The sequence below is a fragment of the Otolemur garnettii genome, unplaced genomic scaffold (genome assembly GCF_000181295.1).
Source record: "Otolemur garnettii isolate 467f Iridium unplaced genomic scaffold, OtoGar3 scaffold00115, whole genome shotgun sequence".
Lineage (NCBI taxonomy): Eukaryota > Metazoa > Chordata > Mammalia > Primates > Galagidae > Otolemur > Otolemur garnettii.
Window position 1 is genome coordinate 5,683,384 of NW_003852510.1, and position 24,040 is coordinate 5,707,423.

The 24,040-nt window shown below is 53.3% G+C and overlaps 2 protein-coding genes across 8 annotated transcripts in view; one reads left to right on the forward strand and one right to left on the reverse strand.

Annotated features, from left to right (window-relative positions):
* SPTB (spectrin beta, erythrocytic) overlaps positions 1 to 11,645 on the forward strand; it is a 71,213-nt gene extending 59,568 nt beyond the window's left edge. The window contains exons 32-35 of the mRNA XM_003797394.3: positions 7,474 to 7,736; positions 10,758 to 10,931; positions 11,213 to 11,255; positions 11,406 to 11,645. Coding sequence (XP_003797442.1) covers positions 7,474 to 7,736; positions 10,758 to 10,931; positions 11,213 to 11,255; positions 11,406 to 11,573 — 648 coding nt within the window. The 3' untranslated portion in view covers positions 11,574 to 11,645. The remainder of the gene's footprint in view (positions 1 to 7,473; positions 7,737 to 10,757; positions 10,932 to 11,212; positions 11,256 to 11,405) is intronic.
* Positions 11,646 to 15,874: 4,229 nt separating this feature from the next.
* Positions 15,875 to 24,040, reverse strand: part of PLEKHG3 (pleckstrin homology and RhoGEF domain containing G3) — a 44,076-nt gene continuing 35,910 nt past the window's right edge. For 5 of the 7 annotated variants that reach the window (XM_023517614.1, XM_023517611.1, XM_023517610.1 and 2 more), the window contains 6 exons: positions 22,610 to 22,648; positions 22,196 to 22,224; positions 21,375 to 21,707; positions 20,773 to 20,886; positions 17,670 to 19,074; positions 15,875 to 17,217 (listed from right to left, as the gene is read on the reverse strand). In XM_023517614.1, the coding sequence (XP_023373382.1) occupies positions 16,499 to 17,217; positions 17,670 to 19,074; positions 20,773 to 20,886; positions 21,375 to 21,707; positions 22,196 to 22,224; positions 22,610 to 22,648 (2,639 nt within the window). In that variant the 3' untranslated portion in view covers positions 15,875 to 16,498. The remainder of the gene's footprint in view (positions 17,218 to 17,669; positions 19,075 to 20,772; positions 20,887 to 21,374; positions 21,708 to 22,195; positions 22,225 to 22,609; positions 22,649 to 24,040) is intronic. The other 2 variants (XM_023517612.1, XM_023517613.1) reach the window with 2 other exon arrangements.

Below are 24,040 nucleotides of genomic sequence, written 5' to 3' on the forward strand. Positions count from 1 at the left end.
GTCAGATCCTCTAACCCTTTCTAGTTAGTGCTGAGTATCTGGTTTACGGGTCACTGAGAGATTGAGAAGCCACCAGCCTCTCCTGGCCAGAGGCCCCAAGAGACCACACAGATGGTGGGCATGGTGAGGACAGCTCCCGAGGAAGCCTCATTCTCTTCCTCCACTGGTGGCCATGGGCCGGGTCTCCAAGGGGACCATGCACACTGCTATTCCTCTGTCCCTTCACTCCCTTTCCCTGGTGGCCTGCTCTCTACATCCCCTCTGTCATCTTGACCAGCCCCCCATCCCGTGGCCACCTGGAACAGAGCGGGACCCTGGTGGGGAGGACAGTGTTGAGTTACTCTGCTCCCTACCCCACTTCCCCTGGCCTGCAGTTCAGCCACTCTCACTGTCCACCCCAGCCTCAGCTACCCTGCCTCATCCTCTGCTAAGAAACAGCTCCTGCTTTCTCATTGAAGGCATTTGTCTCTGCTCAGCTTCAGTGGCCAGCTCTTCATCTCTTTGGCTGCTATTCCTTTTACTCTCCTTGCAAATAACTTTTTTATGAACAGCCTTCTCAGCCCATCTAGTGATAGCTTTTTTCTTTTTTTTTTTTTGAGACAGAGCCTCAAGCTGTCCCCCTGGGTAGAGTACCGTGGCATTACAGCTCACAGCAACCTCCAACTCCTGGGCTCAAGCGAGTCTCCTGCCTCTGCCTCCCAAGTAGCTGGGACCACAGGCGCCCGCCACAACGCCCGGCTATTTTTTTTTTGGTTGCAGCCGTCATTGTTGTTTGGTGGGTCCGGGCTGGGGATTCGAACCCGCCACCTTAGGTGTACGTGGCTGGCGCCTTAGCCAGTTGAGCTATAGGCGCCGAGCCGTGATAGCTTTTTTCACCAGGACAGCCAATGAGACATCAGACATCAGGAGAGAGGTCAACATTGTTGGCTGCTGGAGTGGCTGCCCCACCCACCCAAGTTACCCAGCACTATTTGGTCCCTTGAGGCATCTACAGTGGATCTTGTTGCTCTGACGAGATCACACTGCCTCTGCCCATCAGTCGTGTGCCATTTAGACTGACTCGTTGGATTGGCAAGAGTGACAGCCTGGCCTCCCCCTCATGGCAGGATACAGAGTTTGCACCAGGCAGACCCACATCTTCCACTTTCCATCATGGGATGTGAGACTGAAGGTAGATTGCTGGTTCTCCCAGACCCCCAGTTTCCCCCACCTGTAATGCAGGGGTGGTCACAGTACCCACCTTGAAGAGAGGCAGAGAGGACCAGGAGGGAGATCGTGGTTAGAGCAACTGGCACCTAGTAGGTGATCACTTAGGTGTTTCCATTTCTATCTCCCACCTCAGTTCTTTATCTCTTAAAAAAATCCTTTATATGAAGTCTAATACCCGTTACCAAAGCCTTCCAAACCAACTTTCCTGGAGCCCCCCACGGCACCCCACGTCCCTGTACACATACTCTGGGCTCAGTCATCACATCACTAATCCCACTGCTAAAGTTTAACAGTCTGAGTTGCATCCTCAAGCCCAGGGGTCCTCAAACTTTTTAAACAGGGGGCCAGTTCACTGTCCCTCAGACCATTGGAGGGCCAGACTGCGGGCCCTGGGACAAGTCAGCTGCTAAGCAGGACAGGCAGCGGTGGTAAAAAGACCCGGCAGGCCGGATAAATGTCCTAGGCGGGCTGCATGTGGCCCACGGGCCGTGGTTTGAGGATGCCTGCCTGTGTTCTCACTGACCGTAGTTACCTTTACAGAGAAGACCCTGTTGCTCATGTTTCTTTGCTTGTGGATGTATCTGGGTTCACTGAGCATCGTCAGGGTCTGCAAGACCAGCTGGTCCCCAGCCAGGTCCTTTTTGTCCTGGGAACCTGCTGGAGTTAGTTGTCTGTGAGGCCTCTGTGCCACCTGCTGGTTGAGCCTAGATCTACACCTCCAACTGCTTGCTTCAAGGGGAGAAATTTACCCACCTACCCACCTCCCTGAGGAGACCCCAGCCTTCCCACACCCAAGCTAGTTTCCTAGCAATGCAGGACCCTAAAAAGTGAAGCTTACTTGACACTTTCTTGACTTTGGAAGACTCAGAGGTGGCTATACCCTGCCCTTCAGGAGGTCCTAATGGGCTCTCCTGTCTATGGCCTCAGCCAGTGCGACAGGCCTCCCCTCAGACGCCTCCCCAGCCCATCCCCCAAACCAGAGAGCCTTGCTAGGCTATAAGCAGGGCCTCCCCTTATTCCAGCCCCCTGCTCTGCCCCCTTAGGCTGGCACCCCTGCTGCCCCTAACCTCAATTTCTCCCTGGCAGCTGGACCCTCCTCCTCCAGTGTCCCCAGTTCCTGTGGATAGTGTGTCTGCCAGGCAGCCCTCAGTGTGGGTGGGGTCTGTGTATTTTCCCAGTAACTCCAGGGCTACTGCAGCGGTGTCTGCCCCCCATGGGACCAAAAATAGAAAGGAACCTTAGCTCATCTCATCTATCTGGTGCCTTGTGACTGAGCCTCCCGGTCCCTAGGGCCATACCACAGGTAGCCAGCAGTTTCCACCTCCACCATGGCCTGCTTCCAGGGGCAGCAGGCATACTGTCACTTCTTCCCTCATGTCCCCACTTTGTTGGCCTGGGGGTCTGAGTGAAGTGGGTGCTCCTGCCCAAACCATGCCACCAGCCTGACACATGGTCCTCCTGTCCACACCACAGGCCTCACAGCCATGCTATAGGCAAGGCTCAGAGCCACGGGCAGGGGGTGTCTCTGCCCACTTAGCCCCCTTCACATCCAGCACCAGCAGTTGCCCTGTGGTACATCATTCTTTGGAGATTATTTTTAAGAGAGGCACTGTGTGGACAAGGGGCAGAAGCTGTAGGTTTTTGCCCTAGCTCTACCACTAACTTGCCCTGTGATCCCAGCCAGCCACTGGGTTTTTCTGGAATCCAGTTTTCTCATCTGTAATAGGAAGGGCTTCATCCAGGGGCCCCGAGGATTAGTTCCAGCTCCAGAGCTGAGAATGTTTTTCTCACTTCAGCTTCATGGACCCCCTCAGCCACTCCCACCCCAGCCTCCCCCTACAGCCAGTCTGTTTCCCTAATAAGGTCCCATTGTTGGCCTATGACTGTCTTCCCAGAGCCAAGGCTACAGACAAATGGCTCCAGGGAAATTCCTTATCTCTTATGAATTGCAAAAGACACATCTCGACACACTCACAAGCTTGTCAGGATTGACCCGAGGGAGCAGGGACCGCGGGCAACATCTGGCTTCCAGTTTGGTCTTCACTGCTCCTGTGCTTTCCCTGTACAGACCAGAGTAATTTTTTAAAAGATGGTTTTGCTTCATAAAAGGATTTGACCACCTGAATATCTAGATACAGTCTTCCTCAAAATTTTTACAAAGTTGTGAACTCTTTGCAAAAGTCCTATTGTGAATTAACCAGACCTTCCTGAGTAACACACTGTTGTCCTCAGTGGGGCCTTCACCTCCTGGGGCCCTCCAAACTTTGTGCCCTGAGCAGTTTACCTGTTCACATGGTTACCCCTTTCCTGACCTGGGTCTCAGAATCTTTCAGCTGAAAATGACCAAGGAAGGAGACTGGGGTTGAGCACCCCAGTCCTGAGCACCCCCTACTCCAAGGAAAAAAAGAGCACATAGGATTATCAGTGCTGAGCACCCCCTACTCCAGGGAAAAAAAGAGCACATAGGATTATCATACTAGCTACGAAAGACACTAGCCCCAATAATTGCTAAGGAAAGCCTCCAGGAGAGAGGGGGTGGGTAGGAGGAATGAAGGATCATAATAGACCCAATACTTACAGACACTACCTCACATCAAAATGCCTCAAACCACCTACAAAGTAGGTACTGGCATCACGTTTCTAAACCAAGAGTCAGGAAGGTTCAGGGACTTGCTAAAGATTCTCCCCCTTCCCCTAAATCAGTGGTTCTCAACCTTCCTAATGCTGCAACCCTTTAATACAGTTCTTCATGTTGTAGTGACCCCCAACCATAAAATTATTTTCGTTGCTACTTCATAACTATAATTTTGCTACTGTTATGAAATCTGATATGCAGGATGTATTTAGGCAACCCCTGTGAAAGGGTCATTCAATCCCCAAAGGGGTCATGACCCAAAGGTTGAGAACCACTGCCCTCACAGGAGGCCCCTCCTGTCCATCTAGGAGGTCTCCTCACTAAATGGAGGTCAGGACTTTTACTCCAGGCCTGTCTGACCAATACCTAGGCTTTGTATATAGTTGCAAAGAATACAGTGGGAAGGGGTTCCCTGGTCCCTAAGGGAAGGGGGCTGGCTCTGCTCACAGAGCCTTGCAAAAGTCCCTATCTTCCCCTCCCCTACCCTAGCCCCTGTTGGTTCCTCCTCACCTCCCCAGGGAGTTGGCCAGCCTCCTTGGGAGCTAAGAAAGGACAGGACCCCCAAAGTCCCTTCCCCTTCTGCACTCCACCTTCATTCCACACTCATCTTACTCATCTGTGCCCCCCATCTCCAGCCCAGGGAGGAGGGAAGCCCAGCAAAGCCAGCTACCTTCATCTCCCACCCTGGTTCCTGGCTCTTTTTCCTCAGGTCTTGGCCTTCAGGATGGGGGACATAGGGTGTGTTTTAAATTGTCTCTACTTGAATAGTTGGGAACACAGAAGAAATCTTTGCGTACATTGGAAAACCCTTATTTTCCAAAGCCAAGCCATGATCAGGCCAGGTTGATTGCCCTGGCCATGTCACTGAATGGCCCTACCGAGGAATGTGAGCTAGCCATCCACAGAGGAAACAGAAGAAAGGTGGATTAAGCTGGGATTTAGCACTTGCAAATCCATCTTTATTTTCAGAGAACAGTTCCCTAAAGGAAGGAAAAAGGAATGGCAATAAAAGTGCAAGAAAAAACTGAATACAGGGGTCTCTAGCAGTAGAGACCCAGTCCGACAAGGGCTGAGGCTGGGTTAGAGGAGCCACATGTGGCTGCGAGAGTCTGGTGGGCTTCCCTGCCTGTGTCTGCTATGGCATCTTCTCTGAGACCCCGAGGCAAGGACTGGGAGGGCTCTGGCCTGTCACCAGGAGCAGCCTACGCCAGTCATCTTGCATCCTTGTTCCTAGAGGAAGAGCAGCCTAGGGGACTTGAGACCAGTGCTAGAGGTGGGTGAGCAAGGAAAAAAGGCTTTACATCAGCAGTTCTCAACCTGTGGATCACCACCCACAGGAACTGTATTAGGCATTAGGAAGGTTAAGAACCACTGGTCTAGATCCATGACCTGACTCCTGAGTTGTTTACCCAACTCAGGGTTGACCTGACTAGGTCCACAGAAGGACCCCAAACCCAGGCTCCTTGTCCCATCCTTGCCACTTGTGCCCTGCCTCACTTGCAGAAACTCCCAAGATGCAAATGTTGCCACAACCCTCCAGGGTGTTCTAAGGTTGAAAAAGATGAGCACTCTAAAGATGGGGTAACCTAGTAGCTGTGTGGCCTTGGGTAAATTACTTAACCTTTCTGAACATTGTTTTTCTCATTATAGATTGAAGGTGTTAGACTAGCTTAGTGATTTCCAAACATTCCGGCCACATTATTTATTTATTTTTGAGACAGAGTCTTAGTATATTGCCCTCAGTAGAGTGTTGTGGCATTATAGTTCACAGCAACCTCAAACTCTTGGGCTTAAGCAATTCTTTTTTTTTTTTTAATTCTTATTTTTTTTTTTTTTTGCAGTTTTTGGCCGGGGCTAGGTTTGAACCCGCAGCTCCGGCATATGGGGCCAGCACCCTACTCCTTTGAGCCACAAGCGCCGCCCCAGGCTTAAGCAATTCTTTTGCCTCAGCCTCCCAAGTAGTTGGAACATTGTGATAGACCACAATGCCTGGCTATTTTTTTATTGTAGTTGTCATTGTTGGTTGGCAGGTCCAGGCTGGATTCGAACCTGCCAGCTTTGGTTTATGTGGCTGGCACCCTAGCTGCTGAGCTACCAGCGCCAAGCCCCAGCCACATTACTTTAAATGAAATCTTAGTATGATCCTAAATTAGAATCTGTTTATTGAATAGTCCTAATTTGATGGGATACAGATATCTCCAGTGACCCTCCCCCTCCCTATTCCTTATTCCTCCATTATTCCTTTTTGCAACCCCAGGCAGACCCTGGTTGCTTTCAGCTGTAAGGTCTACCCAGTTGTTTCAGTTAAAGTGTCAATCTGATATCCAGTATGGTGCCCAGGGCCTCCCATCCCCCATCTTCTATTTCAAGACTTGACCCTTGGTCTAAAAGCCCACGGGGGCGGGGGGGGGGATACAGTCTGCTGTTTCCTGGCTCCTCCCCAGCACTCTTCTGAGAAGCAGGGGCAGGGAGGAGAAAAGGAAGAACAGTCTCTATGGCTTGGGTGGCTCTAGGCCCTCAGGAACCCAGCCACGGCCTGGTTGGGTTGCTTTCCCACCACAGGTTTCCAGCAGTCAGCCCTTTGGGACAGTATTCTGACCAGGTGGCTCAAGTGAGGCTGTCTTCATTGGTGCTCACTGGCACAGAGGCAACCCACTCCTTCTTGTCCCACTAGGCAGAGTGGGGCTTAGGTGGCTCCCAGCCCAGCTGTGTGTTAGAGCACATGGCATGCTTATTAACAAGCACCAACATGCTGACCCCCTCCACACAGGCTAACTCAGCATGTCGAGGTGGACCTAAGAATATTTTCCCAAGTGACTGCTGAGGTAATTGCAGAGCACAGCCACAGTTAGGAACCACGACCTGTGCAACAAATTCCCATCAAATGACAGGAAGAGGACCTGCTAGACCCACTGACAGCCAGGGAGCATTTGTGTTCTGCCTTTGTAAGGTGGTTTGGGGGTGATTGGGGGGCTGATGTCCTTAGTGTTAGGGATTTAGGCACAATTTGAGGATATCGGAAGAGTTCTTATTCATATCCTAGTACAAGTGGTTTTCAGACTCAAGCTTCATGTGAAATCCTGCCAGAGCCCTACTTTTCATGCAGTTGGAGTATCTGCATTGGACCTGCCCTTCCAGCCCTGCAATGCAACACTCACTCAGTCACCTTCAACTCATTCTAAGAACATGCTGCTACATTACATTTGGAGGGAGCTACCATGCTGCTCTCTGAAGGGAGAATGGGGGTGGTGCCTGTGGCTCAAAGGAGTAAGGTGCAGGCCCCATATACCAGAGGTGGCGGGTTCAAACCCAGCCCCAGCCAAAAACTGAAAAAAAAGGGAGAATGGGGTCAAAATGGACAGAGAGGCAGAGGCAGCATCTAGGGAAGCAGGTGGGTGCAGCAGGTGCAGAGCAGAGAGGAAGCAACCTCAAGTGGGGACTCATAATGTCCCAGTTGCTGAGAGTAGCTGTCCTTAGGCCTGAGCCCATAGCAGCAGGTTGTGGGAGAGCAAGGTGGGCCACCAGGTGCAGAGCCAAGAGGAAGCAGCCTCAGGTGGGGACTCCGTGATGTCCCAGTTGTGCTAAGAATAGCTGTCCCCAGGCCTGAGCCCCCCTGTGCTCCTAAGCAGGGGGAAGAAGAGGGGCAGTGGCCTCAGGATCTGCAGCCACCACCCCCACCAGGGCAGCACCAGGGCAGGCAGGAGGAGAAGTCCGGTGGGGACGAGAGGCTCGCCACAGAGCCCCTATTTAAGGTCCTGGACATGCCTCTGAGTGAGGGCGACGAGCCCACGACGCTGCCAGCCCAGCGGGACCACGGGCACAGCGTGCAGATGGAGGGCTACCTGGGCCGCAAGCATGACCTGGAGGGGCCCAACAAGAAGGCATCCAACAGGTGCGTGGGGGAGAGGCTGTTGGTGGCGGGAGTTTGTGCAAAGCCTTAGCAACATGAGTGTGTGTGAAGGGAGAGGATGCTCTCTGCCTCTGCCCTGTGAGACGTCCTGGGTACGCCTCTGGGCCAGCCTGGGGGCCAATTGGCATGTTGGGAAAAGCTCTTCAGGGCTAGTCCTGAGTTCAAATCCTATGGCTTCACACAAGTTACTCAACCCCTCTGTGTTAGCTTCCCCATGTGGAATTTGAGCCCTTTCCAGTACAGATACCGTAACTGGTGCAGAATAGGTGCTTGGTGAGCAGCAGCCGTTGTCCTGTTATCCCAGGGCTGGGTGAAAGGTAGGTAGGTCTTGGCATGAACACAGATCCTTGACCAGTCCCTATTTTTTAGTAGGCCTGGTTTCCTCGGTGGTAAGATGGGTGATGGTAAGGGGGCATGACCAAGAGGCCTCCAGGAGGTCCCTTCCAGGGCTGTTATTCAGTAACTGTGACCCTGAGGACCTGATTCAAAGGCTGTGTCCCATCCTTGGGTTTGGTCTAACTCTGCCCAGGGTCCCTGGGGTCTCTTCTTTCTAGCAACAGTAGAGTCCCAGAGACAGCTCCAAGAAGTTGAAGCTAGTAGTATTCCCAGGGACACTTGGGAGCACACAGAGCACGTTGGAGGGACTCACTAAAGCTCATCCAAATTCTGGAAATGAACAATTTGGCTGTCCAACTTCCCTGAAGACTTTACCACTTAAATAGTCCACTAGGACAGGGGAAACTAATATTTACTGAGCACTTACTATGTGCCAGGAACACCACCCTGTCGTATGGAGATTTCCATTTTCCAGAAAGGAACAGAGTCTCGGAGAAGTCATCTGTTCAGGCAGGATCTTACTACAAAGACCCAGCTCCATAGCACCGGCCCTCCCATTGGAGGAAAGATGCCTGGGCTGGGAGTCAGAAATCAGGGCTTTGTAAAAAGCTCTGCAGCCAGCTTTATATAGGTCAAGTTCCCTCTTTGACTTTCCGGTACTTCCTCCTTATGTGTATTAGTAGTTCTCCACTTTCCCACCCACAAGAGGGAGGGAGGAAGAGGAAAAGCTTAATGTTTTTCAAAGTTTGTTACTGTAAAAATAAAACGTGCTCCCCATTTGTCAGTGAAGGCGTTGAGGTTACCCTGCCACGAAGTTTGTGAGCTTAATGCTCTCACCAAATGTGCCAGTTGCGATGAGCCTCAATTCCCACAAATCTGCTCCTTTTTAAAAAGTATTAGTACAGGCTGAATGTGGTGGCTCACTCCTGTAACCCCAGCACTTTGGGAAGCAGAGGCAGGAAGATCGCTTGAGGCCAGGAGTTCAAAACCAGCCTGGGAAAAATAGTCAAAATTAAAAAAAAAAAAAAAAAAAAGCTGGGCACCAAAGTGGTTCATTTCTGTAATCCTAGCACTCTGAGAGCCAGGTGAATTGCATGAGCTCAGGAGTTCGAAACCAGCCTGAGCAAGAACAAGACCTCTACCTCTACTGAAATTAGAAAAACTAGCCAGGTTTTTTGGTGGGTGCTTGTAGTCCCAGATACTCAGGAGCCTGGGGCAAAAGAGGATCACTTGAGCTCAGGAATTTAAGGTTGCTGTGAACTTTGACACCAGGACACTCTACTCGGGGCAACTGAGTGAGACTGTCTCAAGAAAAAAAAAAAAAATTAGCCTGTAATCCTAGCTACTAGGAAGGCTGAGGCAGGAGGATCACCTAAGCCCAGGAGTTTGAGGCTGCAGTGAGCTATGATGATGTCACTACACTTCAACCTGGGCAGCACAGCTAGAGATCCTGTCCCTTAAAAATTAAAAGTGATAGTATGGTATAGTAGGCACACCTAAGCAAAACAAGACCCTGCTCAATTCACAGGTCTATAGGGGGAATCAAATACAATAAAGGGTGTAGAAATACTTGAAATATTCAGTTTATATTGTTGGTCTTGAACTCAATTCTACTTCTATGAATGTATTTCTATTTTGTTATTTTAATTTATTTATTTATTGGGACAGAGCCTCAAGCTATAGCCTTGTGCCTTGACATCATAGCTTACAGCAACCTCAAACTCCTGGGCTTAAGCGATTCTCTTGCCTCAGCCTCCCGAGTAGCTGGGAATAGCAGGCTCCAGCCACAACACCCAGCTATTTTTGTTGTTGTTGTAGTTGTCATTGTTGTTTGGCAGACCAGGGTCAGATTCAAACCAGCCAGTTCTGGTTGGCACCTTAACTGATTGAGCTACAGGTGCCACCCTATAAATGTATTTCTAATATGAAAATTAGAGGTGGCTCGGCACCTGTGGCTCAGGTGGCTAGGGTGCCAGCCACATACACCTAAGGTGGCAGGTTCGAATCCAGCCCAGGCCTAACAAACAACAATGATGGCTGCAACCAAAAAATAGCTGGGCGTTGTGGCGGGCGCCTGTGGTCCCAGCTACTCGGGAGGCTGAGGCAGGAGACTCGCTTGAGCCCAGGAGTTGGAGGTTGCTCTGAGCTATAGTGTCACGGCACTCTACCCAGGGGGACAGTTTGAGGCTCTGTCTCAAAAAAAAGAGAGAGAGAATTAAAGGCAAAAATTGGTGCATAAGAATGTTCATGACATTGTTAAACTGTGGATAAATTTTCCGGTATTGTCAGGTCCACCAATAAAGTAAATTGTATATATATGATGGGATGCCATATAGCTGTTCAAAATTATCTCAAGAAATATTTGAAGATCTGGAGAAATACACATGATATAGCATTAAGCTCAGAAGCAGGATATAAAATTGAATATATAGTATAATCTTATCTGTGTGGTTAGAAAAAAAGTGAATACATGAATAAAAACTAGAAGGAAAATAAAATATTAACAATTAGGTCATGAAATTAAAAAAAAATCATCTGTATGTAAACAAAATGTGTTACTATTTACCAGGGCAAAAGTATAATTATTTCAAAGATGAAGTTATGGGAACTGGTTATAGTGACACTGTGTCAGGACTGTGGGTTACCTGACTATCTGCACCTCTGCAGGTCATGGAACAACCTGTACTGTGTGTTGAGGAACAGTGAGCTGACCTTCTACAAGGATGCCAAGAACCTGGCCCTGGGGATGCCCTACCATGGGGAGGAACCCCTGCCCCTGAGACACGCCATCTGTGAGATTGCAGCCAACTACAAGAAGAAGAAGCACGTCTTCAAGCTGAGGTTAGGCCTTCTTGCCTACTGACCCTTCCTGGGCCTTACCCCTCAGGTTGATGCCTTGATGAGGCCTTAGTATGAGCCCAGACAGAGGCCCACTGCATGGTGGCCCACTGCATGATGCTCCAGATCAAAGGGGCTGATGGTCCAGACTTTTACTCCTCAGAGGTGCTGTGTTCCTTAGAGGGCTCTGGATACTAGGCGCAGGGGATTGTGAGATCAGAGCCAGCCCTCTGCCTGGACTCCCAGTGATGGCTACAATGACAGGAAACCTTTTGTCCTCCTAGGCTGAGTAATGGCAGCGAGTGGCTATTCCATGGCAAGGACGAGGTAAGTGGGGGGGCAGCCAAGCTCAGATGTGGCTGGCAAAGAGGCAGGTGGAGGAGCCCCCAGCTGCTTGCTCCCAAGGCTGGCTCAGCACAGACAGCCTCCGGGACCACGTCAGCTTGGGCACCACTTGGCCTGCCCTCCCGCCCACAGGAGGAGATGCTGTCCTGGCTACAGGGCATGAGCACCGCCATCAATGAGTCCCAGAGCATCCGTGTCAAGGCACAGAGCCTGCCCTTGCCCTCCCTGTCTGGCCCCGATGCCAGCCTCGGCAAGAAGGACAAGGAGAAGAGATTCAGTTTCTTCCCCAAAAAGAAGTAACACCTGGCAAGTGGGCACAGCGGAGTGTTGGGACATGTAGGGACCCTGGGCTTCCGCCAGTCCTGTCCCCCTGCCCGCTTGCCCTGGGCTGAGTCCCCAGCCGGGCTGTCGCTATACCTTGAGCCAGTTGGAGGCATCTGGGGGCAGGAAACGTTCTCTGAGGCAGTGCCCTCCTCCCCAAACCCTCCTCTCCCCTGCGCCCTAGAGAAGCTGGAGAAGGGGGACTGATGGGGTTCTTCAAATGCTGCCCATCCCCATAGCAAGTCTGGCTTGGGGGTCACCTCCCACCTAGTCACAGCCAGGGAAAGGGAAAAGGACACGAAGCTCCTGGCCTGCCCACTAGGGGAGTGAGAAGACAGACTTTGGGCCACAAGGGACTTTGGGGAAAAGACTGCATGCAGGGGCCTTGAGGCCACCAGCCTCCTCTGCCCTGGGCTTCTTCAGAACTGGGCCTCTCACCTCAGGGGCTACCTGGTCCCTTCCCTTGTCCTCCTCCCACCATAAAAGAGAGCCTCCGAGGTTGGTGGGTTCTGACTGAAGGTACCTTCTGCCACCTCCAGCACCCTTTGCTCCCACTGCAGGAGGCAGGTGAGGTGAGGATGGGCAAGCCACCCCTCCTCTAAACTGTCCACCTGGGTTAGAGGGTAGGGCTCAAGGCCCAGACTTGAGGAGTGACAGACAGGTCTCACACTGCCTAAGGCCCTGCCTTTCCATGCTGGGACCCTAGCAGCCAAACCAGCAATACCCAACCCAAGGAGACAGTGTAGACCCCTTGAGACTGGATGCATAGCCCAGCACCTGGACTCATGCATCCAGAACCAAACGCCCAAGTGTGTGCTATCTGCAGCTGGTACCATCCCAGAGTATTGACTGGACAGGCAGCAGAGTCAATCCCCTGTCACCTTGGGGTGGCAAATGTGGCCATGCCTAGGCATTACCACCCATTTGATGTAACTACCCCCAGGCAGCTGGCTTCTCCTGAAGGTCCTGGCTTTTAGGTCTGGGGGCGGGGGTCACACAAGTACAGATGTCAAACATCTACCACCTCCATCCCCAAGCACCAGAAGGGGCTTTGCTGCAATCTACATCTGGGGGATGGCCTTCCCCACCTTCTTCATGCTGCCAAGGTCAGGTTTCAGGGGACAATTTGTTCCACAGGCATTTCCCCCTCCATTCTGCTCTGAAAGCAACACAGCTCCAGCTGGGCATACTAACTGGGGTTTGGCTCAGAATCATAAGGCCTTCTTGGGGACACTTAGGGCTGACTGGTGCAGGCCCAGTTGAGAGATCCTTGCTGCTGCCCTGCAGCCCAGACGCTACATCAGGGTGACGCCAACTTCAGCAGACGGGGAGGGGCGGGGGGGAAGACTCAGCCCATGCAGCCTGATAACTTCATTTGACCCCACAGCCCTCTGCTTCTACAGGGAACCTATATTAGTTCACCAGCCTCTTTCTGCAACTGAGGAAACTAAGGCAGTGCAATGACCACACTCACTTAGCAATTAAGGAGGCCTTTGGTGGTTTGAGGGCGTGTCCTTCTCTGGGGCAGAGAGCAGGTTCCTTGCTAAAGGGCAGATGATGACAGGCACCTCCCTCAACTGTTTCCCTGGGCCAGTCTTTAGGGAGTTAAGGGACAAGGGTCCACCCCCAACCCGCAGCATGTGCCAAAGTAGCACTTAAGTAAGAAATTTCCAGCAAGCAACTTCACTGACCTAAGAAAGGACCCCAATGGAAGAGCTAGGATTCCACCACCCCAGGTCCCCCAGATGGGGCAAGGGCAGCCAGCTGCATGTGACCACCATCTATTGCCAGCCCCCCATGCATCCCTCCCATCTCACCTAGGCCCCAAGACATTCAATTAACTGGACTTTGGGAGACCCCATGCCACACCAGGCCTAAGCTCTCCTGCAGCCCTGGCCAGGTTTTTGTTTTTACTTGTTCTACTTTGCAGTCTTTGCCTTGATGGTACTCCCAAACTAGGCCGATACAGCTCCAGTCCACACCAGCATACAGGCTTCCTCCCCTGGGCAGTTCAGAGGAAGCTCCTTCTGGGCATGGCCAGGTGGTCCTCCTTCCCTTTCTCCTTCCCCTGTATCCCTGGGCCTCAGCTGATCAGGCTGAGGGAGGTATGGAGGTCCTTGGGCTCCCCCCACACATACACCTTCACTAGTGCCCACAAAGGGAGGCCTGTGGAAGGCTCAACTTCTCTTTACCACTCCTTCCTGCCTACTGGGGGCTACCAGGGTCCCTTAGGCTGGGCTTGGCTCCCCTTCCTCCCTCAGTGGAAGGGGGACAGAAATCCAGAGAAGAAAGAAGCCACAGGACCATGTGGCATGGTCCCTTGGACAAGCTAGCTCAGGGAGGACATGAGGAGCTGGCCGCAGGGGAATGCAACCCTGTTGGGCACAGACCATGCCATCTGGGCTGGCCCTGGGGCCGGCTGGGCCATGTCCTCCACCTGCTCAATCGTGCTTCCACCAACCAGAGGAAACCCATTTACTAATTTTTCTAATAAATCAATAATACTCCATACTTCTTTTGGTTTCTTATTTGACTAGCTTTGTTTCCCTTTGAACTAGGCTTGACAGGGCTAGCACCAGAGGGTCCAGCCAGATTCTGGTTTTGCCTGGAAGTCTTATGGGATGCTTCTGCTGCACTCAGGTCCTGTGCCTCACTAGAGATCCTGGGAAGGGCTTGCTCACTCGCACATTTGAGCACATTTAAGGCCTGCTGCAGGGCAAAATCATCTCAAAGCAAAGATCAGCCCAGGCCTCTCCCCACAAATCTCAAGACAGCAGAATCACCAGAACCTCTGTGCCTAGGCTCACCTCCACAGGGGCAGACCCACTTGATCTAGGGGATGGGACATAGGGATTGCCAGTTCACAAAAGCCTCTCTGGATTATTCTAATGAGAACCACTGCCCCGGCCCAACGTTCCCAGACATACAGAGATGGCTGGAGGACAGAGTTAGCTACAACTAAGAGTCCCCATCAGAGTTTGGGAAATCACAACTCATCCCTTCCAGTTTTTAGATAATGACAAAGTACAAGTGTGGGTGAGCTAGTTAACAGCAAGGCTAAAATGAGAGCCTGGGTTGACCCTCACACCCTGCAGTACACTGTGGCTACTCAGTGTCATGTCCTGAGATTCTCCTGGGAGGAGCCATTTCTCTTCTCAGTAACTGCAGAAATGACCACTGGAGATTCAGGGCAGGCAGCAGAATACAGCATCACTGGCCTGCACTGCGGTTGCTCAAAAAGGTGAGCACTCGCCTCTGATCTCCCTTGACCTTTTTAGACTCAGCAGGCCCATGTGGGGGTTGAGTCCATCTTCCTAGGTCAAAAGACACAGGGACCCTGACCCTGTAGACTGTGGGAATGCCTGTCAGACAGCGCTACCACCTGGGCCCTGCGGCCCCTCCTCCCAGGCCCCTGGACAAAACAAGGCTGCTCCTCCAAACCCAACTGAAACTGGGAGACATTCCTAGCTCTTTTGAATCAAAGATTTTTTTTTTTTTTTTTTAAGACAGAGCCTCAAGCTGTCCCCCTGGGTACAGTGCCATAGCATCACAGCTCACAGCAACCTCCAACTCCTGGGCTCAAGCGAGTCTCCGGCCTCTGCCTCCCAAGTAGCTGGGACCACAGGCGCCCGCCACAACACCCAGCTATTTTTTGGTTGCAGTCATCATTGTTTGGTGGGCCTGGGCTGGATTCGAACCTGCCACCTTAGGTGTATGTGGTTGGCGTCTTAGCCACTTAAGCCACAGACGCCAAGCCCCGAAGATGTTTTTGAGAACATAATAAAAACAAAGGACCCATCCCAAGTGCACTTGCACTCCTCACCCAATGTTGCAGGCCACTTTTGAAGATATTTCTAGGCTCTAAGCTTAGAATCCTTGCCTTCCAATATGTCTCCTGGGAACTGGAAGGGGAGGAGAGCAAAAGGCACCAGACATTGGGAAATCTGCTCACTAGAAAAGTGTTCCATTCACCTCCCATTTTCAGTGTAACTTTGGTCCTTGAAGAAAGAGCTAAAGACTTGCATGTGGGCCCCATCCCAACAGGACAACAGGCGATGGGTAGACAGAGAAGCCCATAGAAGATGGGGCAGACAGCAAACTCCCACCCTCAACATCCCGCCTCCCGGGCCGCACCCTGGTGCCTAATGCTTTGTGAGCCTGGATGATAAATGAATGTGGAAGGAACAAGCCCAGTGTCTCTGCCTCCATAAGACATCCCTGGCTCTTGGACAACCCTACCCATCCCCACCAGGCCCAGTAAGGAGGCCACACACAGTGGGCAGCAGTGTCAGCAGTGGTTATTGCACCATTGGCAAATAATGAAACGTGTGTACATTAGTGACAAGCAGAGAGTCAGCAAGACAACCCTCAGAGTACCTACTGAGTCCATTACATTTTTCATAGGAGGGGAATAAACAATGACAGAACACAAACATGTGCACACACCACAGAATGCAAAGCAATAAATTATTGGCTTCCTGCCAAGATGCTAAGGCAAGGCACAGTTAAAGAGCAGGACCCCCAGGCTACTCCTCAAGTTTCCCTGGGTAGGCTCCTTGGGCTGGCAGTGGCCTGAGCAGGACTGGCTCTCCCTGGGAAGAGGTGAGCTTAAATACCTGGCTGCTTAACCAGAGAAGAACTACTTACAAGGAAAGTGGCACATCAGCCTCAGAGGGGAAGAGTGGCTCCCCGGTCCTATACAAAGCTGTAACAAGCTCCAGGAAAGTACCACCACATTGCACAGGTAGCACATGAGTTTACCACCGCACATGGTAGAGCAGAAGGGGACAGCCTCCTTGCCTTCCCAGGGCCCTGGACACACCTCCTGTGGCCCAGGCTGGGCCAAGTACGCCCAGACTCTCCCTACCCACCAGCATGACTCTTCCTTCCCCCAGGAGTCAGAGTCAACCTATGGAGTTCAAGGCCTGGAATTTCTCTCTCAGGTTTCTCACTCTGCCCTGCTGGCTTGGGTCTGTAGGGTCCCTGGAGCCCTCTTCCTTTGGCCGACGCTCCACAGACACCTGGAAATCCAAGCCCTGCACTATGGGTGTTGCAAGCGAACTTGGTCCCTGTCCGCTGCCCTCTTCCTTCAGCCCCACAGTGGGGCCAGGAAGGGGCCCCTTCTCTAGGACAATCACCCGCTGGTTGTCTTCCAGGATGAGGTCTGCAGTGACAAACAAGGCCTCACCTCCGTCCGGCCCCATGTGAGGTGTAGCCCCAGGGGGCTGGGCAGCCGCTCTGCCTCCCAGGCCTCTCCTGGTGCTCAGGTCCCCCCTGCCTAACAGAGGTGGCTCCACCATGTTCTCGGGCAGTGAGCGGCTCCGGTTGACAGGCAACCCACGGGGCCGGCTGCCCCCAGCCCCAACAGGCCTGTCATGTGAGGCGTACTTGGAGCAGAGCTCTCGGACATCAGGCCAGTTGAAGGTCTCAGTGTCAAAGGGGCTAAGGGGGCTTCGGGAGGAGGGCTGGCCCCCAGGCGAGGTGGTCCTTGGGCTGGTAGCAGAAGGGCTGAAGGCAAAACGTCGCGATGCCACTTCCCCTGCAGAAGAGGGCTTGGGGGGGCTGTGCTCCTGGGCCACAGATGGCTCGTAGTCAAGGAGGGATAACACTGGCTTTCTCCGACCTGCAAGGAGAGGGTGGGACAGGGAGCTGCAAGAGAAGACTCTGAACTGTCCCCACTACCCTCCTCAGGCAAGGTTGGTCGCTGGGTTTGAGGCAGGATGGAAGTGGAATCTCAGTTACCACCTACAGCTGCTTATCAAAGGCAATGGAGGAAGGAGGGCAGCAGACGGGGCAGGAGTCAAAGGAAGCAGTGAGAGCACCCACTCCTTTCTTGGTAAACAAGTGGCCCCTGGCTGGTTTCCTGGGGTGGGGGGCATTGAAAGGGCCCAACTAGAAGGGGAGGCTTGGCCTCAGAGTGTCCCAGTGGCCAAGGCTCAGCCTATGCATTGGTACTCAGGGTCCAGCCCCTCTTTAGGTCCATCCCCTTCAGAGATCACTAAAAGTTAGTTCCTTAAGTGGCTATGCTAAACACCCAGACTTGTGAGAAGGGCCCACTCCCCACTCTTCTCATACCTTTGCCACTGGAAGGCTCCCCAATCTCCTCTTGTAGGCAGGGGACAGTGGGTGTCTTCCCATCCCTCCCGGGAGCTGCCTTGTCCCAGGGCAGTGGTGGCCTAGCCGACTTGCTGTTCTTGATGCGGAGGCTGTACTGTCGGGCCAGCTGGTACACCTTGTTCCTGACGCGTTCGCTCACGTGGCTGTCCATCACGTGGGAGAGCTGCACGATGCGGGGGTGCAGTGGGGCCACCAGCTCCCCCTGGCCATTGCTGCTCAGCTCCTTCACCAGCTCTTTCAGCTCCCGGGCCAGGTGGGCCGGGCTGGGGCGCTCAGTGGGAGAGGTGCTTTCTGGAGAGGCAGTGGTTGATTCCTCGGTGATGGCTCCAAGCTCATGTTCCTCCAGGATAAGGAGTGGTTCGTGCAGGTCAAAGCCATTGGCCTGCCCGTGGCCTGGCCCCTTCTGAGGGCTTTCCCTGGAAGACTCCATCCCTTCCCAGATCTTCACAATTTCTGAAGATGGGCGGAACTCAGCATCTGTGATAGGGTCCCCTGGGCCTGCCTGGCTTGGTCCAGGGAGATCAAACAGAGCCCACGAAGCCGGCCGGGAGCCCACTTGTCTCTTGTGCCCCACTGGGGCCACTGGCTCTGGGTCTGGTCTGGGAGGGGCATTGAACCTGGAGACGGAGTTTCTCACCAATCCTTTAGGGATGTAGGAGAGGCTTTCCCGGCGCCGGACACTAAAGCCTGCATCGTGGTGTTCTGCATTTTCATAATAGCTCTTAATTTTGTCCAGCAACAACCGGTCCCGAGTGGAGAGCAGGGATTCCTTTTTCTTACAAGAAGACCTGTCGGGCTCCACTGGGCAGCCTGGGCTTAGGGACTCTGTTCCATTGACAGAAGGGCTACTGTCTGTGGCCACCCCCACACTGATATCCATCCCTTGGGGGAGCTGACAGCTGAGGGAGTCTGAGGAACTGCCACACCGGGCCAGGCCCTTCTCACTGCCTTCTAGGCTGAGCACACTACTGCTGCGGCTGACCAGCCGGGGGGTCCCCAACCCATTGGGCTTGCCATCCTCTAGAGCCAGGCTGCTCCGCCGAGAGAAGCTGCTGACAAATCTCTCAGCAATGACGCTGGCCTGGTCTAGCACGGAGGGTGGCAGGAGGCTCTCGGGCTCCTGGGCAGCTCCCATGTCTTCCTCCTCCTCGCTGCTCAGAGCCTTAAGGTCCTCAGTGCTCTCAGCCACTGTAAATTCTGCCACATCATCTGGGTGGTCCACCTCTGGCAGCTCTTGGTGGGCATCGTGCTGTGTCTCTAGGACTTCCGGAGATTCTGTGTCTGAAAGCATCTCCTCAGTGCTGGGACCTTCCTCGGCAGCAAAGACCTCCTGCTCAGTCCCAGACTCAGGGTCTGGTTCAACCTGGAGCATGGCCGAGAGAGCTCACGTGAGAAAAAACCTGCTTCCTGAGTTCTGGGGGATGAGGGGACAGCACATCTGCTCGAAGCCTCGGGAGAGAGGCCTGCAGTTTAGGAGTCAAGGCAACCAGAATGAGGGCAACCCAGAAGGGACCTTAGGGAAAGAATAGGATCGTGTCCTTTAGTCACCCTGCAGCTGGTACCCTGGGCCTCCACCCTCAAATCAAGGAGAAAGCTAGGCACACAGATGGCAGACTGCTTAGGAACTAAAGGGACATGGTGGGAGACATAATGCCAGGCCAGGCACCCAGTGGTCTGCTCTCACAGAGTGGTGGCACTAGGTCTCCCCATCTAATGGGAAGGCAGCTCCCTAAAACCTTAGAGGTACCCCAACTCAGGGGTTTCAGGGTTCATACCCAGGCCTGAACAACATGAGGACATATAAATTTCCCTGAGAGGACAGGCCCTCTCATGTGGATTGGGGTCCAGACAGCAACAGTCATATACTGGGATCCCGTCAGAGGATTAGGACTAAGAATGTGGCTCCTCCTGGCCTCAGTGCCTGCAGGCCCAGCATGACTGCATGTGCCCTGTAAATGGGCAAGGAAGGAGGTAAACCTGAGAATTCCCTCTCGACCACCTTGAAGGCGATCTGAACACTAAAACCGGCTGGGACAGGAAGCTTTCCAGAGAAGTCTTTAAGGAGAAGATAAAAGTAAACACCCAGTTCTAAGAAACCAGATCTGATTCCATTTGTTCTGGTTCATTTTCTGTAGAGGAGGACTCCTAACCTACAGCATCCAACACACCAGGCGCCACGAGGGCCCCACTCGCACAGACGGGACTAGTGCCCTCACCACAGAGGCTCAAGGGAGCTAACTTGGCCCATGTGAGGACACAGCAAGATGTCACCTAAGCAGCAGATGGCAAACCTTCACCAGACACCAACCCCCGGGGCATCCTGATCTAAGAATTCCCAGCCTCTAGAATTGTGAGCAATACATTACCATTGTTTATAAACTACCAAGTCGAGGCTTTTTATTACAGCCCAAACTAAGACACCATGCTACATTCCTATCCCGTGTCACCTGGGCTTCTCAGTCCTGGCTGTGAGGCCCACCATGAGAGGTCTAGGTCTTAGCTCACGACCTTTCCCTTATAGTTTTGGAGGGCACAGGATGACACAACAATCCATAGCACGGGTGGTGGGAAGAGGAGAATAAGACCAAGTCAGACCTCAGACCCAATGCCAGGTATACCACCAACCTCTCAGAGCAAGTTTTCTTCTAGAACTTTTATGGAGAATAGAAGGAAGAAGTAAAAACATCAGTTATGAAGGTGTCCAATAGAGATCAATACCTTAACGCCTTCACCCAGGTGGCCACAAGTGTAACTTAACAAGCAAGGTGGGTGGCCAAAGGAGTTAAAATCTGATTCATTCCTACTGGCTGTGCCCCTTGGCATGGAACAGCATCTGCCCCAAAGCAGGCGCATCTTCTTCTAATTTACAGAAAGGGCCAGTCTGCTCATCAAACCATGAACCCCCTAGGCTGAACAGACTTCCTGAATGGGCAAGAGTCCCTGGGGATTGGGGAATCTCTATTCTAACTGGCCCAATGGGAGAGTTCATGCCTGAAGCCGCAGCTATAGACCTGGACTCTAGATAGCTCTGCACTCTCCATCCTACCTGCTGGCCACTCACCTCTGGCAGGGAAGAGATGGACTCGAAGCTCATGCGCTTCTCAGCACTGGATGGGGACCGGCCACTGGGCCTTCTGCAGCTCCCAGGGCCTTCAGACTCCCTGCGCCCCTTCCCCTGCAGCAAGCAGAGGTCAGCGGTTAACTCGAGGAAAATTGGGAGCTGATCTCACCCACATCCCAAACATGGGCAGCATCTCCTGTGCTCCTAGTGGGCTGGGCCTCCCTGAGAGCCAGCCTTGGTCGCGAGGCACTCCAGAGCCAACCTGAACTGCCAGGCATGCAGCTTCAGAACAGCCTAGCTCACCTTCCCTTCCCGGCTAGGTGGACCTGATCTTCCCAGCCCTGCTGTGCATCAGCCTCTTCCTTCCCCCACTGCCCCGCCCCCTTTGTCATGCTCCCTGGGAGTTACGCTCATTAGTGCTGAAGCAGCACATGCCAGAGGCTAACCAGGGCGTGACAGCAAGCAAGAGAGGGGTTAAGAACTGCCCAGGGCAGGAGTAAAGGAGCCAGGGCAGGGAAGGAGGGCAGCGGAGGGGACTCTTGAGGGGCGTGCACATGCCAGGGACCATGCAAGGAGGAGGGGAGATCAGAGAGACACCTCACCATAGCGCCCCGGGAGAAAAGTAAAGCGTTGGCCCGATAGTGCCAGCAGTGGAAGGCGGCCAGCAGGGAGCTGGCAAAGTCGGCTACCTGCTCCGCCACTGCCAGGCTCTCCTCCTCCTCCTCCTCCTCGGAGCCTAGGGGCTCTGGCCCGGTTCCCTTCTCGCTGCCTTCATGCCCTGCTAGATCCTCCAAAGAAACCTGAAAGGCCTGCTCTTCCTCCTCCTCCTCCTCTTCTTTCTGCCCCTCCTGTGCTGCCCCCTCAGCCTCTGGCTGCAGACCCTGAGGACAGGGGTGCTGCCCAAAGTCCAAGAGGGTGCCAGCGCTGCCTGCATGCTGTTCAGAGCACAAGACCCTCTTGTGACTGGCCTCTTCGGTGACCTCCCCTCTTCCTGCAGTGGCTGAGGGGCTTCACGTAGGCAGCCATATCTACATGCCCAACTCCAGTTTCCACTGGGGTCCAGGCAGGAGCAGGTGTTCTCATGGAGGGAAGGCTGGGACCCGCTCAAGAACTCAGAACCCAGAGAAGCCTGCTTGCCCAGAAAGGGAAATGTGAGAGGATCCCGGAGGACCGGTCACCGTGGGTACTGCTCCCAGGACAGGGTACAGAAGGGGCCCCAATGCAAAGGCCATATCTTATTCATCTCTGCGACACTTGTGCCATGGAGCCTGGCACACGATGGGTGCCTGACAGGTATGTATGGAGAGAATAAGGACAAAGAAGGTTCAGGGGCCAGTGTCTGAGCTGACCTGAGCTAGGCAGTCCCACCCCTCCCTCCCAGCCAGTGCCCTCCTCCTTGTTCCCCACCGCCCACTGGCCTCACCTTCATTCCTGCCGCGCTGGCTGCTGACACTGCCACCAGGTCCCAGGCACACAAGCGAGGAGCAGGGGAAGGGAAGAGATCAATGAGCAAAAGAAGGAGCCTCTGTACAGAGGCCAGAGGGGAAGGCCACACTGGGGGTTCCTGCTCCCAAAGCCTGCGCAAGTCCCTTGGGCTTTCAAAGGAATGGCTGACAGAGCAGGAGCTCGGGGACACAGAACAGCGCAGGTCTGTGCCTGTCACTCAGCTCCTGCTGTCACTGAGGTGAGCAGGGCTTGCGGCAGGGGAAAGTTCGAGCACCCCTTAGATAACACAGAGTCCACCTGAACTATTCTCCTCAAACCCTCCCCAGGTCTCTACCTGCTCCTGCCTCTCCCCTAGCACAGCGGGTTGGCCAGGTACCCCTCTCACACTCACCCTTCTCATTCAGTTGCCTGAGCAGGTACCTGGACGGCTCTGAGGAGGAAAGCAAATGGCAGTCAGCACAGGCCAGAAGGCCACTGGGACTGGCCTGCCCCAAGCTCATGGCACCACTAACCCATCACCAACCCATCACCAGCCCAAAGTCCACACTGGCCTGGCCCCAGCAACCCTAAGGCTTCAGGGTGGCTGCCCTCCATGTGCCCTCCCACCAGGTAGGCAGGGCCCATCCTGCTCTGGGGACCTTTACTATAACTGCCAGCCCCACAGGAGCAGCACTGCCCAGGTCCCTGCATTAGTGTCCCCCACCCAGGGCCTGTCACACAGGAGCCTCTTCAGGGGGCTAAGCCCCATGCTGCCCCTTCAGACAACCAGCTGCTTGTCTGGGGGTACCTGGCTCCCTCTCAAGCCCCACCTCCCTTGCAATAAGCACATCAGCACATTAGCTGCACCCACTGCCAAGGTCCTCAATAGCACCCCGACTGGGAAGCACAGGTCACACCTGACTTTCTACAGCCCTTAAGGCCTGGCAGCACAAAGCCTTGATGCCTGCTGGAGAGTGTTGCCCGGCTATACAGAGTAACCAGGCTCTGGGGACAGGATACAAAACACACCCATTAGGCCATTGGTGCCATTACCTTGTACCCCAGCCTTTTTAGGGACAGACCTAAGAACGGAGGGTAGGAGTGAGAGGACATTATCTTGAGGCACCACTCTACAGAGCCTCGACTTTAGCCCATCCCTATCTTTGTCTAACTGGTATTCAGTGGGAGACCCAGGGATGACCAGTTTCAATAAACTTGGAGCTGAAGGAAAGTCTGCCAAGGTCTCTTAGCTAAAGACCTTCCTCCCGGCTCAGTGCCTGTGGCTCAAGTGGCTAAAGTGCCAGCCACATACACCTAAGGTGGCAGGTTCAAATCCAACCCGGCCCGCCAAACAATAATGATGGCTGCAACCAAAAAAAAATAGCCAGGCATTGTAGCGGGCGCCTGTGGTTCCAGCTACTTGGGAGGCGGAGGCAGGAGACTCATTTGAACCCAGGAGTTGGAGGTTGCTGTGAGCTGTGATGCCACAGCACACTACCCAGGGGGACAGTTTGAGGCTCTGTCTCAAAAAAAAAAAAAAGACCTTCCTCCCTCCTGAGACACACAAACGCAACATACACACACATTATCTGCATCAATGTAAGTAAACACCTAGTTGTTTTATAGTGGGAAATAGAAAATGTTCTGTTCTTTTATTTTAAAATTTTTCTTTTTTTTTTTTTTTTGCAGTTTTTGGCCTGGGCTGGGTTTAAACCTGCCACCTCCGGCATATGGGGCCAGGGCGCCACTCCATTTTAAAACTTTTAATCAAGAATATTTGGGCTCAGTGCCTGTGGCTCAAGTGGCTAAGGCGCCAGCCACATACACCTAAGGTGGCGGGTTC